At 34.4% G+C, this 17,431-nt stretch overlaps 1 protein-coding gene across 1 annotated transcript in view; it reads right to left on the bottom strand.

Moving 5' to 3' along the window:
• The window catches only part of STYX (serine/threonine/tyrosine interacting protein), a 34,458-nt gene that overhangs the window by 14,188 nt on the left and 2,839 nt on the right, over nt 1-17,431 (bottom strand). The window contains exons 2-6 of the mRNA XM_063089379.1: nt 7,956-7,988; nt 7,234-7,287; nt 4,070-4,167; nt 489-549; nt 48-84 (exon numbers count right to left, since the gene is read on the bottom strand). Coding sequence (XP_062945449.1) covers nt 48-84; nt 489-549; nt 4,070-4,167; nt 7,234-7,287; nt 7,956-7,988 — 283 coding nt within the window. The remainder of the gene's footprint in view (nt 1-47; nt 85-488; nt 550-4,069; nt 4,168-7,233; nt 7,288-7,955; nt 7,989-17,431) is intronic.

The raw sequence follows: 17,431 nt of genomic DNA, 5'->3' as shown, positions 1-17,431 counted from the left end.
AATCTCCTAAAAATGAACATTAGCTAAGTAAAAGAAATATTATTTACCTCCAGTTTGTAAGCTCCCATCAATAAATTCTTTAGTCTGAAGGCAAAAGACAATGTTATTAATAATAAAACATGGATTATCATAAGCATAAAATACATACAGTGAATATAAAGTCTATTTAAAACAATTTCCTGCTAATTAATGTGAATAAAAATTATCTTAATTCAAGAGATTCCAAGATGCTACAAATACAACTATTACAAGTTAAAAAAGTTATACAGGGAAAAAAATTGTATGGAGCTGAATTTGAATTTAATTCAAAGTGTGATATCTAGAATTTCTGGATCATAAAAAAAAGTTTCTACCAATAATTAATTTTCTTTAAAACAGAATCCCACAATTTCCAGTAATAAGAAAGTAAAAGTAGTAAGATTTAGAGCTCCAATTAAGAGGTCAAATCATAAATAAGTTTTAAATGATATGAAAATATTGACACCTACCATAGGGAAAAAACGTATTATATTTTCAACTGGATTATCTGCAATATCCAAGACTAAATATCTGAAAATAGAATATTTTGTGATAAGCACACTTTCAGATAAAACTCTTTGTATATAAAAAAAATTAACACTGTCAACAACAAAGTACTATGTACCTTTGAGTAGCTAGTGGAGATGATGTTGAATGTTCCCAACGCAAACAGGTGACAAATGTTTGAGGTGATGGATATACTTAGTGCCCTGATATGATCATTGCAAACAGTATGAATGTACCCAAAATATCATATTGTACTCCATAAATATATACAATTATCATGGGTCACTTAAGAAAAATAAATTGAAAAGAAAAAAAATTAACATTGAACATTTCTTCATAACCATGAAAAGAATGTAAAACAACATTCAAAGCACCATATTCCCAAAAACTGGTCACCAATTTTATACTGTTTGAGGGCATAGTATTTAAAGCCTTAAATAACATGTTAACATCTCTGGTATTTTATTATAAAAAAAATCCATCTGGTTAAAATATAAAAATCATAAGCAGGAAGAAACTTTCCTCTAAATCAGAGTGAAGCTAGAAAATAAGACAAGAAGTGCCTCTAATCCTTATGGTTATTGGTCTATTTCCATCAACTTCCCAAAGACCAGAAGAATGGTCTCCAAGTGGCCCTGTGATTCCATCTCATAACCCTACAGAGGAAGTCGAAGGTCTAAAAGAGAAGGAGCTAATAAAATAAATGGCAGCAGTTTGATGGAGCCATGAATCAAACATTCATTATTTTTATAATCTTTATTTTATTCTTTGGTAGCTGGCCAGTATGGGGATCCAAACCTGTGACCTTGGTATTATAAGGCAGCACTCTAACCAACTGAGCTAACCAGCCAGCCTCATTGTTTAATCTTTAGTAAAGCAAAAAATAGCTAAGAGAACACCTGTCCTGGAATTTTACACTTTAGAAAATATTTAAAATAGGCATTATTAATATGCTAGGCTTATTTTATTTGGTAAAAAATTCCCTTTCTAACCTATCCAAGACTATTTATTAACACAACTATCAGTAATAATTAACCAAGTTATGTAAGTTGTTAAAGTCAATTTTGCTTTAAAAGTTATAGTTCTACAATTATTATTTAGGCGGTAACAACTTCAAAAAATTCAGGGCATAACACAGAGAAGCTGAAGCTCAGGATCTAAGGAAAATCCAATTTTAAACCACAAAGATTCTGACAATTGTATCCTAATGTGATTGGGTAGACTGTTACATAGAACAATGCTTCGGGGGGGGGGAGTTAACTCAGAGTCAAACTAAAATAGTTTAATACATGGTATTTTGAAAGTCAAGAACTACTAGTAGAACTACCAATCTATAAGAAGCTATTTTAAGTCTAAGGAGAAATGGTTTTTCATTAAGATAAAGAACCTGCACCCAGAACAATTTGTTACTAAAAACGAAAATTTTATACAAATTAGAAATGTTAGTATGACATTTTTAAATACAACATTCTCATTTTCTTTAATATATGTCTATATTTGTGTATACATAATACACATATACAACACAGAAAGATTTAGAAGGAAATATACCAAAATGTTAGCTAAAGTGTTTTCTCTTGATTATGGAATTATGAATATTTTTCTAGTGTCATTCTTTATTTTCCAGTGTCTATAAAGAACAAATATTTGTTTTATAATTAGAAAAAAATATTTTATATTTCAATATGGATGTTCTTTTTTTAAAACTAGTTTTTATTAACTGAAAAAAGTGTGCACATGGTAAAAAAAATTCTAGTAGTATAAAAGTATATACAATGAAAAATAGGTCCCTCTACCATCCCAGACCCTGAATTTTCCTTCTCAGAAGCAACCACTGCCAAGTCTCTCATCTGTTGGTCCAGGAATTTTCTATACACATACAACAATACAAAGGTACTTGAAAAAGTTCGTGAAAAGATTTGGATTATCTTCTGATTCTATTTTTCCATAAACTTTTTGACATGTTCTCATATATATGATTAATGTATATAAACACATTGGGAGTTACACACATGGTTCTGCACCCTGCTTTTATTATGTAATGAATGATGCAGATCAATCCAAATTGACATACATAGATATATTTCATTCTTTTTCATGGCTAAATAGTATTCTATTGTAATGGTCACACAATGTATTTTAGAGTGTCTTGTTATTTACAGATATTTAAAAGTTCCTTTCGTTTTTACAAACAACATAGCAGAGCATTACAATATTTTTAACACACATGGTTTTATACAGATGAAGAATATCTCTAGAGAGATATTCAAGGAAGTCAATTGCAGCTGCCTCTTAGGAGAGATTAGGTGGCTTGAGTTTAGACTTACTTTCATTATATACCTTCACATACCCTTTCACCTTTGTATCACTGATAATATACAGACAATGGCAGACCTAACAATGGTTCAATTTATGATTTTCTGACTTTAAGATGGTGCAAAAGTGATACACATTCAGTAGAAACTGTACTTCGAGTAACCACATAACCTTTCTATTTTTTCACTTTCAGTATAGTATTCAATATATCCAACACTTACTAAGGTATGATGTTTGGCAGGTTAGCTGTGTTAAAAGCATTCTCTACTTAAAATACTTTCAACTTGCCATGGGTTTATTGGGGTATAACCCCATCATAAGTTGAAGAGCATCTGTAACCTTTATTTTAAAAACGAAGTTAAAATAAAGAACATTAAAAACCATTATATGCTCAACCATACTTATCATAAGACAAATAAGTCAAATTAAAACTACATGAGATACCACTTTTACTTCATAAGACGAGGAAAAATCTTAAATGTTTTATAATTTTGTCTAAGACAGGTACCAAGGGAAGAGTCACTCATACACTTGGGAGTGGGAATGTAAACTGACACAACTCACTGGAAAGCAATTTGCAACATCTATCAAAATTTAAATGCTTATATTCCAGCAATTCTACTTCTACAAATTTACTCTATCAAAATATTCACATACAAATTAAATGACATGTACAAGGACAGCCATTATATGCTACATATAATAGTAAAAGCTGGAAACAATCTAAATGTCAAACAAAAGGAGACTGAGTAAATTTTAGTTAATGAATTACTATGCAAGTTAAAAAAAAAAAAAAAACAGCTTTGTAAGCAGCAATATATAGCAATACTCAAAAAGTGTGAAGTAAATAAAAGCCAGTGTAAAAAGCATAAGTTTATCTTTAGGAGTATGCTTGTATATGTAACATATAACTCTTGAGGGATACTCAAAGAAGAGGTAACAGTAGATGCCTCTAGGGAGGGGAATTTAGTATCTAGGGGATAGGAATAGGGAAACCTACTTTTTGGTATACATTCTTTTGAATCTTTAGAATTCTGCATTATAAGCATGAATTATTTAAACAGCTTAAATAAAACTTATTTTCAAAATTATGTACTGTGTAACTCATCTTTACAAAGTAGATATGCACAGAAGAAAGTCTGATTGTATAAAATAAACTTGAAATAAAAACTACATTACACATGTGCTACCCTTAACATTTTTTATATGTCATAGTAATAATTCTTACCTAAATAATTGTTGAAAGTTCGGCTTAATAAAGTTTGCTTCAATATTTTGTCGTATGCATATTATATGAGTTATTCCATGTTTCTGTAGTATAGGTAGCTGTAAAAAAAAGGGGGGTGGGAGTAGGGAAGAGAAATAGTTTGAAATACAAAACATCATCTTACAGAGCTGCTTGAAAATACACAGTTCTCACTCACACCTAAGTCTTAAGTACAGGGGATTAAAGCTAATTTTATAATATATCTGAAGTAATCAGCAACATATTCAATGATTTAAGATTAATACACTAAATGTCCTCAAAAGGCTAACTGGGATATTTAATATCTATAATTTTAAAGCTTGATGAGACCTTAAAGATAATTGACTTGGGAAACAGTACTAAATAGTGGTTAGAAGCATGGGGTTTGGAATCATGAGAGCCCAAGCTATAAATCCCATCTCTGCTAATGAATTGACCTCTGTGGCTCAATTTCCTCATGTGAAAACAGGGAGAAAACTACCTATTCACTGACTGGTTGTGAGAACTATATAATACTGCATATTTAATATGTTTGACATAGTGCCTGGGGCACACAGCAAGTACTTAGTAAACAGTGCTTATATACATTGACTACAATCTTTATTCTGTAGAGGGAACTACTAAGACTTAGTTAAATTACTAAATACTTCAACATCACTGAACTACTTAATAGCAGTACCAGAGCCAAATCTCTAGACTACTCCCTGCCGCTCTTAGTAATTTTTCTACCACAACCATAATTAATTTATATAATTCACAGAATCTAATTAACTTTTAACCACTTTGAAATTCTCCTAAAGTTAAAAGTGGCAACTCCCCATGATATCTTAAAATATTCTGTACTGCTTTTGGCTCTACACTTAAAGCAATTTAACATGACAATTCTAGAAATTACCAAATAATAAATTTTTATTTGCAAGTGATTATAAGTTACAGTGAGTTTATAGATTGCATCTTATTTTACTAGCTAGAATGTAAAGATCCAAGAGAGCAAGGATGTTTGTTTAACTGCTTCATATTAAGTATGTGTAATATAAGTAACACAGTTCATATTAAGTAGGATTTATATTAAGTATGTGTTACAGTTAAGTTATTCAATAATTATCTGTTCAATAAATGAACAAACAAATCATGTTGGCATGAGGAATAACCATGAATTTTCTATGTCACCTTTAGCTTATAATCATATATATTTAATTCCCACCTTCTGCATTAAATAGTTCAGAACACCAATACTAATTCATGAAAGAAATCAAAGACTAATTTATATGTGTTATAAACTGAAGTTTGTTTCTCTCCCACATTCGTATGTTGAAACCTTTACCCCCAGAATGTGATAGTATTAGGAGGCCGGGGCCTTTGAGAGGTACTAGTTTTAGTTGAGGTCACAAAGGTGGAACCCCCATAGTGGAATTGGTACCCTTATAAGAATAAGAGACAAGAACTTGCTCTCCTGGCCAGGTGAGCGTACATCAAGAAGGCAGGGTTCTGCAAGCCAGGAAGAGAGCTCTCACCAGAACTGGGTCATGCTGGTACCATAATCTTGGACTTCCCAGCCTCCAGAACTGTGAGAAATACATGCCTATTGTTTAAGCCACCCAGCCTACGGATTTTATTCTAAAATCAGCCCAAGCTGACTAAGATAATATGGTTCTCAAAAGTTTTAAATGTTAATTTTTGCAGCAAATATGCTTATGTCGGCATAGATTAGAGTTCAATTATTTTTGTATTTTCTGAGTATATCCCAAGTTAAAGGAGGTAAGTATTTGCCAGGATTAACAATCAATGTTCTATATTCACATTTATGCTAACCTTCATTTACACTTGATGATCTATGATGGAGTTTTCATATCTACTTTATTAATGTGAAAAATCACAAGACGACATATATTTTATGGATAAAAACCTGTTTTAACAATTTTGAAGTTTATCCCCATTATTATTTTTGTTGTTTTTGGATGATGGTATGAAAAGAGATATAGGGTATATAACAGTGACTCAGGGTGGGAAATATAAAATATTGCCATAGAAGCTTTTCTTCAGTCTAGTAAAATTTAATGTGATAAATATCATAAGTACATTTATAAAGTGCAATGGGAATAAAAAAAGCAAATTTTCTAAAACCAATTTGAAGGCCAGTATTTGGAGAATACTAAATTATTTGGGCAATAACTTTGTTTATATTTGTCTTTTACAAAGTAATTCACGGCTACATCTATAGTTACCTGTTCTATCTTTTCCCTAGCATTTATTTTTACCAATTCCCCATCTTCCCAACCTAGCTGTAGGCCATCAAAATGACTAAGAGTTACTCTTAGTCATGACTTAATAGTCAAAAAAATCTTCCAGTCTGAAGATGAATAACCCTTTTAAATACTCCCAATCACTTAAAATTCATAAACACATCAGATTATATCATGGAGCTATCACACCCAACTTAAGTATACTGAGTTCTAAACAGGCAAGGTGTTGGGGAAGACATTTGTGATACAATGTTTCACATTATAACTCAAAGAGAATGAGTAATATTGTCATAATTCATAGAGCTGAATCCTCCAGGAAGTGGCAAGACCATATATATCAAAATGAGATCTAACCATTTTAACTGTGTAACTGAAGAAGTCCATTATAGTTTGACTTTGACTATACAGGATATCTATGTAGTACAATGCTTCCCACCTGGAGCACCCAAACCCCTAACGTCTGGAAAAACAGAAGAAGAAAACAAATAAGAACAATCACTTTCAATTAAGAAATACACCCTTACCCTTGATAAGGAAAGGTTAACTAAAATGTTAGATTTCCTTATTTTGGGCTTTAAATAGCAATTACAGATGTCTAATATTTTAGAGGGTAAATAAGTTATTAAAGGTCAATTGGTAAACCTTTCAAACATATGAATTCCATGAGAAAAATAAAATATAAAAGTGCATTTGTGATTTGTGGTGAAATTTGAAATTTGTGGTGAAACTTGAGAACCACTGACCCAGTAAAATTCGGAAAGAGGTAGGTATTCCAGAGTGACAATTACTGTTAACATATAGTATTTGTGGATGCCCCCTAAAATAAGACTCTTATTACTAAAAACTTACCAGAGAAAAGATGGTTAATAAAGTTTCTTGGTGAACCTAACCTAAAGTTCATACCTTGCTTTTCATAGCAGAAGAATATGGGCCTAAGAACAATCCAGGTAAAATTTCCTGGGGGAGGAAAGAAAATTGAGGTATTTACCATCAGCAATTGTACTAACATATTTTTAAAAAGTAAATTTTCATTAAGAAAGGTAACAGATTTTTAGGAAGGGATACCTAGCAATGAGACATTGCTTGATCCTGGGGCTAGCAGAGTTGACTATAAATGGCAAGAAATGCAAAGGAAAACCAACTCCTGTAAGGGTTATCTATCATTTAAATTCATTTCAAACTGGAAGTACTCAACTCATCCAGTCTTCTGGATAACATACTTATGAAAGTAAGATTGGAAGTCAGACACAAGATGAACAACTATTTAAAAGTCTGATCTGCTTCACAGTCAACTCTCCTGAACCTATCTAAACTAGACAAAAAGAGAAAGCAAAATGCTTTCAAAAGGAATACAAATATAATATCCTATTTTTCAGATGACAGAAAAGAAAGTGATTCCTTAAACACATACATATGTCACTGTTTCTGGTTCCAATCTAAGGAAGAAAGGTAATAATTCATTTCCCATCTTTTTAAGATCCAAGATTAACCTTAAATATTTAAAATACTTAGTGATGAACCTATGGATCATGAATCAGGAGGCCTCAAATCCTTTGTGAAATTAGGTTATTATTTAATAATGATACTAATATGGGTCGGCTTGAACAAACAAAAGGCTATCATACCTGCATCTCTCGTCTCATAGGGTAGGTCCACTCCTTAAAAATGAAGGAAAACACAAGAATAAAAGTAAATAACATTATAAAAAATGTCACTCAGTTAAAGGCTGAAGATGTGGGTTTTTAAAAATTACATTGTATGTTAAGAACATTTTATGAAATAGCAGATCCGGTTAGCTTCACAAATACCTGAAAATTTAAGTGACAAGAAACAGAGTCTAAAGTATTCAAATAATTGGGCTTCCAGCATTATGACTATGTTACTTCACACAATGGATAAAATAGCTAATTAACCTTAAGATTATATATTCTAGAAGATTCTCCCAAAAACAGATCCTCTAAATCAGAGATATCAAATAGATTTTCTGTCATTCATGCCAACTCTAATCAAGTGGCAGTAGATGCCTAAAACATCGTGTGGAGCAAGACTCAGGAAGATCAAGGAGCAATATCTGCAATGGATGAAAGAACAGTATGTGTTATGTATTTGTCATCCCTAATCTAAAATGCCAGACGCTTATTAGAGAGCCTTTCCTTTATCTCACTTGTTTAAGATTCTGTCTAGTTCAGTTCTCTTTACAGATACATTTCACAAAAGATAAAGTTCATTTTGTCTTTTGAATGCAGACCAACATAAAGAAGTTGAAAAAGAATGCAAAATGCCAATAGCAAAAGATGATATAATGTAGTTATGGTGAATTGATATAAGAATCAAATATAGTACAGATAGTCCTCCTCATTTGCTAATTATTGCTTTCCAAAAGTTTCTAAGTTGGTTACCTAATACAACTCTTCTCAGTCAATACCCCCCCTCTTCAGAGGTGACCACTGACTTCTATCACTATAGATTAATCTTGCCTATTCTTAAACTTCTTATAAATGGAATCATACAGCAGTACTATTTTATGTCTGGTTTCTTTCACTTAACCTAATGTCTGTGAAATTCATCCATGTTGTTGCATGTGTCAGTAGTTTGTTCCTTTTTAGTGTTGTACAGTATACTATTATATGAGTATTCGATAATTTCCTCATTCTCCTGTTGGTAGAAATGTAAGCAGCTTCCAGTTTTTGGCAATTATAAATAAAGGTTCCATGAAAATTCTTTTACATGTCCTTTGGTGAACATATGCACTCATCTTGGGGGTGTGTGTGTGTGTGTGTGTGTGTGTGTGTGTGTGTGTGTGTGTGTAGAAATGGAATTGGTGGATAACAGGTGTTAAATGAAATTTATGGAAGGCCATTGTTTTGGACTGAGCTGCTGCACTAGGTCCAACAGGCCAGACTAAGCCAGAATGTAGTGACTCATATTCAGTGCCATGCAATAAAACTAAACTTTGAAATGAGCTAGTTTTCAAAAAAACAAAACAACAAAAAAACAAACAAAAAACCCCTAGGAGATTCACAGCAACCAAACAGAAGGGGTCCAGTTTACCTGAGATCGCATGATAAGGAAATCTCTTCTACTATAACTGTAAAATGACCAATCTACTTTTTGTTCCGTTTCTGCTTTCTTCAGCACCCCCCCCACTTTTTTTTTTTTTTTTTTTTTTTTTGCCTATAAAGCCAAACTCCCCTGCTCAGCCCACTGGAGAACCTTTTCTAAGTCTCTAGGTGAGACACTGCCCAATTTATGAATCACTAATAAAAGCCAATCTTTAAGCTAAATTTGCTGTAATTTTGTCTTTTGACATAATAGGCCTATGTTTAACTTTTTACTAGAGACACTGCCAAAAGTTTTCCAAAACCATTTTACACTCCCACCAGCAATGTATGGGAATTCTAGTTGTTCTACATCTTCACCATGGCCTTATTTACAGTGGCAATGAACATCTAAACCATAAGACAAAGACTAGGATCTACCCAAAGAGGGAAGGAAGTCAGATCAAGATAAAAAAGCTGGGACCCCAAAAGGCAACACCTTCAGTGAAAGATTAACTAGGGAATTAAAAAAACCTCATCATATCCCATAGAAGTGACTACTTTTGCCTTCCTTAGCTTTGGTATTGGGTAGAAGGTGGTTGGTGATAGTGTTAGAGTGGGGTCTTCCTAACCACAATCTGGCCTTCACTCAAGTTTGGGATTATAATTCAATTATTTTTGTGAGGGAGGCCACGTGAAAATTTAATGTAAAGTGGTCCTAGGCAGATAGTGTCCCTGGGTTCCTGGGAGAAGCAAATGGAAATTCTCTCTGGAGGAACACACCCTAAGCCTAGATCAGAAATAATTCACACAGATAAAGTTCTACTGAGTTCACAATCAAAACCTGATTAAAGAAAAAAAGGAAATGAGCCACCAGAGGAAGCAGAAACTGAATCACACCTACACAGACTGCAGATACTACAAGCAATAATAAAAAATATAAAACATTCCACATATTTTTAAAGAAATGAGAGTATCAGCACATGACTAACGATTAAGAAACTGATTTTTTAAGAGGCAAACAGAATATGTAGAAATAAAAAGTATAATTAAAATTAAAAATCAGCAGGTAGGTTAAACAGAAAATAGGACACAGACAAAGCATCTGTGAACCAGAAAATCAGAGCTGAAGAAATCATCTAAATTCAGAGTTGGAAAATATGAGCAGTTAGTAACCGCATAAGACAGTTATTAATAAAAAGGTCTACATCCATAGAACCTAAGTTCCAAATGAGGGAAGAGAAAATAAGGGAGAGATAATATTACCAAAGATAAAAGAATTTTCCCAAACTAGTTAAAGACATCAAAAGCCTCAGATTTAGGTGTCCCAATAAATCCCAAGCAGGATAAGGGAAAGAAAATACAGGTAACCAGTGTAACAGCAGTACACCAAACACAAAAAGAATTTCTTTTTCCAGACAAAAAGCAAACAGAACAATGGAAAAGAACAGAATGAGGCAATTCAATGGAGAAAGAAAAGTCTTTTCAACAAGTGGTCCTAGAACAACTGGACAAGTGTCTAGGAAATAAAATGAACTTTGATCCTGACACCACATCACACACATAAATTCCATATAGTCATACGCTCACATGCACACACATGCATACACAAATATACAAACATAAATGCAAAATGATAAAATTTCTAGAAGAAAACATAGAAGAGTATCTTTGCAACCTTAGGAAAAGCAAAGATTTCTCAGAGAGGGCACAAAAGGTGAACAAAGTATAAAGGAAAAAAATTGATATATTAGATTTCATCAAAATTAAAAACTTCTGCTCAACAAAAGACACTGCTATGAAAATAAATAAGCAAGCCATACTGAAAGAAAACATTTGTAAGACACATATCCAACAAAAGACTTGTATCTAAAATATACAAATAATTCCTTCAAGTCAATAATAAAATAACAACCCAATTTTTAAAAATGGTTAAAAATTGAACAGATATCTTCTCACAATAGAAGATACATAAACAGCCAATTAGCACATGAAAAGGTGATCAACATCATTAGTTATTAGAGAAATGCAAGAAGATATCATTACATACACATAAGAACATGGTTAAAGTTACAAAGACTGACACCATCAAATGGTGATGATGTGCAACAACTGAGACTTTCATACATGGCTGATGAGAATGTAAAATGAGATGTTAAACATAAACCTACCCTATTCTAGTAATTCTACTCCTAAAATCTGCAAAAAATAAATGTAAACATGTGCCCACAAAAAGATCTACATATGAATATTTATAGAAGTTTTATTCATCATAGCCTCAAATAACCCAAATGTCTATCCATGGCATATTCATACAACAGAATAGTAGTCAGCAATAAATAAGTACAAACTACTTGTAAACACAACAGCACAGATGAATTTCATACATTATGTTTAGTGAAACAAAGAAGCCATGAAAAAGAATCCATTTTGCATGATTCCATTTATGTGACGTCTCAAGAACAGACAAAACTAATCTATGGTGATAGAATCAGATTATTAGCTGCCTGTTGTGGGGTGGGGTAGGGAATGCCTGGAAAGGGCTATAACGTTCTATGTTGATGGAAATGCTCTTATATCTTGATAAGGGTGGTAGTTACACTAGGGTATACTTATCAAAAGTCACTGAATTGCACACTTAATATCTGTGCATTACACTCTAGGTAAGTTTTACCTCTATTAAAAACAGAGAGATCATTCAGACAAAAAAATGACAGACTACGTACAAAGGAAAGACAATTAGACTGACCCTGACTTCTCAATTGCAAGAATGGAAGCCAAAAGACAGGAATAACTCCTTCAAAGAGGCAAGATAAAATAAGTGTTAATCAAGAATAAATGCTCAGAAAAATCATCTTTCAAGAACCAGAGTGAAATAAAAGACAATTCCATACAAGAACAGAGTTTACTACCACCAGCAGACCCTTATTAAAGGAATTTAAAAGATGTTCTTTGAAGAAAACGTCTCTATTTTACATTTCTATTTTGGCCACCGAGAGCCTAAGTTCTGATTTCGAATCTAGGTACTCTGAATTCAGAGTTAATTCTCTTAATCACTACACTATAAAGCCCTTCAATGTAAGAAGGAACTTTATGGCAAATATATAGTTATACTTAAACACTGACTGCATAAAATAATGATTAATTTATGTAGATTAACAACAGAAATAGAGCACATAATTAACAAGCCAGTAGAGAGGGAAATTTAATAAAACTCAATGTTTACCCCCTTCTTTAACCTATCAATACGTATGGTAATCTTTCTATTTATTTATTTATGACAGCTGAGTTTTTTTTTTATTTTTGGCAGCTGTTATACAGAAAATTTTTGAAGAATTTAGGGAAAAGACTTTTTAGTCATGGTACTCCTAACTTTGAGCACAGTGTCTGACATAGAATAAGCACATGACAGATGTGCATTTCAGAGATCTATGGCACTAGATTCTATGGATCTCTCTTTTTTTTTTTTTTAGAAAGATTCTCTAGTAGTCTAAAAGCCAGCCTTATCTCCTGAAGCAACTTTTCAAAGCCAGCAACTACAGAAATGTGTACTTTAGTTTACCTAAGTTCAGAGTGATGAAAAAAAACAAAAACAAAAACAGGGCACCACATATGGAAGAATAGCATATGCTCATGTTCTAGGGAATACTTGTGTAGGGGAAGAAAGACCTTCCCGTCTACCCTCTGAGGATTCGATTACTGAGTCTATGAAATAAACTGACGACAGGCAGATTAACAGGAGAAAAGGTATACTAATTTATTACATGCATGGGGGTATCACAGAAAAGTGAATTTCCAAAAAACCAGTGAGATTTAGGAGTTTATATGCCGTCTTCATAAGGGAGAGAGGAGGGGGGATGTGGGCAACTTTGGGGAGAGTAAATAATTTGGGGGAAAGATGAATGTGCCCTTAGAAGAACAGATGAAAGTTTGTGACCAAGTTTGTTGGGTGTGATTACCTCCTCTCCTGTGGTAAATGTTAATCTTCCTTGGTTAATGAAACTCCCTGGGAGGTGGCTGATGACAACTGAGTTCCTTTTGGATCTGTCTTAGGCAGGTAAGGAGAGTTCAGAGAAAGGCTCTCCCTGCATTTGCTGTTGTTCAAGTGCCTTCTGTTCAAAGTAATCAATATACCAAAGTGGCACATTTTGTGGTGGCATTTCCTGAACGCCTTCACTTGGCATATTATGCCAGAAGGCACTCAAAGCCACAGAAAAAATTCTTTTTGGAGTGTCAATTTTACCAAAAAATTTGCGGGGGGGGAGTACTTTCACTGGCTACTAATTTAAGTCATTTTTATATTAAAACAAACCTGAACATATGAGGCAGAATCAGCAAAATTTACCTAAATTTGAAAGCAAAACAAGAGGCTTCAAAGAAATTTGAGCTTCCCATAAGGGTGTATGCAATAGAACATGAAGGACTGTCTCTATATTTATATAAGAAAAATATAGAAGTGAAAAGCAAGTTATATAGCAGGACAGACTGGAAAATTAATCCTTTCCACAGGACAGATAAGCATGCAGCCTTCTTTACAGAGCATCAGGACTTGCTGATTTAGTGACTTTTGCTTTAGGGAGCCCTCAGGATTTTCTAGGTTTCCTTTGAAAACTAGAAAGCTTTCTCTCACAGAAAATTTTATTCAGAACTATTCTCGGTGCTATATCATCAGATCCTGACCACAGAGTCTACTCTCTTTGTTGCCCTATCCTGGTTGCCTTGTCTACTGATCCTAACACCTTTAGCACACTAGATCAAGATTTTAAGGCATTTATGGTCACAGTCTTGCTCCACTAGACATCCATCTGTCTGAATATGTCTCTAACAACTAAGTCTTGCCCATTTCACATTCGTTCTTAATCTCAGCCTGCCCATGCTGCTCCTAAAATCCATCACTTCAGAGACTGTAGTATTAATGGGGCAGACTGCCAATGATCTATTATAAGTTACTACTGTTGTCAATTAGTAGAATCAATTTCCCAAACTTAATACTCCTAATGTGAAACACACCATGCTTCTGGTAGAAATTAATTCACAAGTGATAATCCTTCAATCATCAACATGAGCTGGTAGGCACTGTACATTAAAATATCCTTCAGGATCTCTTCTTCCTTCTCATACAAATGCAGAGTTAAAAGATTTATAAAATTGCATTTGGAGGAAATAAAAAAAAGTTATCAAAATGTTCAAAGACCCTCAAATAAATGCACCAATGAAGGATACCATCAGATAAAATAAAAACTTAATTCTTATCATCAAATGGATCAGACAGATTGAAACATGTAACTTTACGAAATACCAAGATAGAATAGAAATTTTACATAGGTTGCGGGGGGGGGGGCAGTTTGGGGAGGAAATCAGAGTGGTACACCTGAGCTGGGACATTTCACAAAACAGAAAAATCAGTATTACAGTTTCTCTCCTCCAAAAAAAGGTAGACCCCCTCCAGAATAATCATTTTCCTTTAGTTCCCACATCTAGCTCAATCTTTGCTTAAACCAAAGGACAAAAGGAAATTTTTCACTCAAATAAAATTGAGGAGGGGGGGGCGTGGCGGCGGCAGGGAATGAAGAGGCAGAAGAGCATTCAAGTAAGATGCTTCTAAATCAGTAATTTTTGACCCTGGCTGCACATTAGAATAGTCTGGTTCCATCCAATGCCAGGCTCCATTCAGACCAATTAAATCAGAAGCAGTGAGGGTAGGTCCCAGGCGTGGGTATTTTTAAAAAGCTTCTTGGGTGATTCTACTTCACAATCGGGTTAAAAAGCACCATTCTAAATAAGGGAGCTAGAAGTGAGAGTCAGAGATATTAAGTAATTCTTATCTTTGAGTCTATACTATGGAAATAAAAAAAGAAAGGAAAATGTAAGGGTACCATTTAAGTTGCTAAACTGCAATTGAAATAAATTATACTTCACTTCTATCTGAAGAGAAGACATTAATTTTTGAATTATAAAACCAATAGCCCCAAGGGTTCATATCCCTGTACTGGCCAGCTGCCAAAAAAAGAAAAAAAGAAATAAAACCAATAGCCCTAGCTATACAAATGTGTTTAAAAAATTGGTACTAAAACCGATCTTTTTTCTTCCTCACATCTAAAAAACTACTGGAATCTTGCCACAAGTAAGACTCTACTATCAAAACCAATCAAGATTCTTTCATTAATTACACAAACATTTGTTAAGTTTATGGTATATACTAGACACTGTATTAAGTGGAAGAAACAGTGGCAAATACGATAGGAACTATGGGTGAATAAGCTCCCATATGAAAGGTTCAGTCTATTATGGAAAATAGACAATGACCAAATTGTAAGTATGATAACAGTTATAAAGGTAGGTATAAAATACCAAGTGCTACAGTGCCTGGGGGATTGAACTAGTCTGGAGGACTAGGAGAGGGGTAGAAGGAGTTGGAAAAATCAGGGAAAGATTTTCTGAAGAAATGCTGCCTAGTGAGATCTAACCCAAGGAAAGTAGTTAATGAAATGAGGGCAAAGGAGGGTGCTGGCAGCCATGGCAGAGGAAAACAGCAAATACAAAGGCCCTGAGGTAGGGGGGAAATTAAAACATTCCAGGAACGAAGACAAGATGAATACGGCTTGGGCATACATAGGAAGAAACAAGGGAAAGAGTAGCTCATAATGAGGTTAAAGATGTAGGCAGAGAACAGATGACACATACCTTGGGGATGATGTTAAGCCTTTGAACTTCATCCTCAAAACAATGGGAAATCATGGAAAAGTTTTAAACAAAGGAGTGACAATCTTTTTGCAAACTGACTCATGTAAATTTTTGCTATCTCTGTACTATAAGAATGCCCTGACCAACATTTCAAGAAACCTGGAGGTAATAATCTTATAGAAGTGATAGAATCACTCTCTCTTGCCATGATCTGCTTGTACCCACCGGCTGCCTGCGGCTTTCCACCATGAGTAGAAACAGCCTGAGGCACGCACCAGATGCAGCTGTTCCAGAATTGTTTAAATCAAATCTCCAACCAGGCATACCACCAACTCCCAAGGCATGGAGCCAGACCAGAAACTCCACCTACAACCAGGCATACTGCCAGTGCCACAAGGTCCGCACAGGGACCTGAGGCATGGAGTCAGGACCAGACCCTCCTCCCACAACTAGGCACCCTGCCAGTGCCACAGGGCCCACCCGGGAGCCACCAGCAACTAGGTAAGGAGCATGCCAAAAACTTTACCTCCATGTGGGTGGCCCATCACAGCCACCACAATAACCATGGCTGCTGCAAAAGTGGCTAGATGCCACAACCTGCGTGCAGATGGTCTGCCAGCCACTGGAGTACACTGACACAAGGAGAGCCACCAGCAGAGACCAAAGAAAAGAAGAGGATGTCTCTCTCTCCGCAAAGCCCATTCCAGAGAGACAGAAGAAGTATCTGCTCTATGATAATACTGGGGGACCTGAACACACCTCACAGCATTGGACAGATCATCTAGGCAACAAATCAACAGAGTAACCATTACTCTTTCAGAAGGAGAGAAGAAATCAAGGGTTATCAGAGGTGGGAGAGGGGAAGGAGAGGGGGATGGGGAGAGACTGGGGAAGGGGCATAAAGAATAAGTACAATTTGTAACAATATATATGCAAGTAATATTGATTTGATCAACATGTCAACGTTGAACCCCCAAAATATGTATAATCAATTACGATTCAATAAAAATTAACAAAAAACCCAAAATAAACAAACAAAAAAGTGAAAGAATCATCAAACTATCATTGCTTAATCACATTAATCATTAAAAGTATTCACTAAAATCTTTCTACTTGAATTTCATTTTTATTAAAGCAAGATTTGGATTGTAATATGGCAACGGTGCTGGCTGGTCATTCTAACCACATCAAGATTATTTGACACTATGTATCTCATTGGAAATTAGAAAATTAACACTGTTTATTAGTCAGCTTATTATGAGTAGCTCTATGCCCCCATTTAATGGTTTATTTATATGGCCCCTATTTACAGCTGTCTGCCCAGAAAGCATCCTCCATCTGTGGAAATGTTCCCATGGTTTTGGTGGGAGAGCTATCAA

The sequence above is a fragment of the Cynocephalus volans genome, chromosome 3 (assembly GCF_027409185.1).
Source record: "Cynocephalus volans isolate mCynVol1 chromosome 3, mCynVol1.pri, whole genome shotgun sequence".
NCBI lineage: Eukaryota > Metazoa > Chordata > Mammalia > Dermoptera > Cynocephalidae > Cynocephalus > Cynocephalus volans.
The sequence above is the reverse complement of the archived record's forward strand: the minus strand, read 5'-3'. Positions and strand labels throughout refer to the sequence as shown.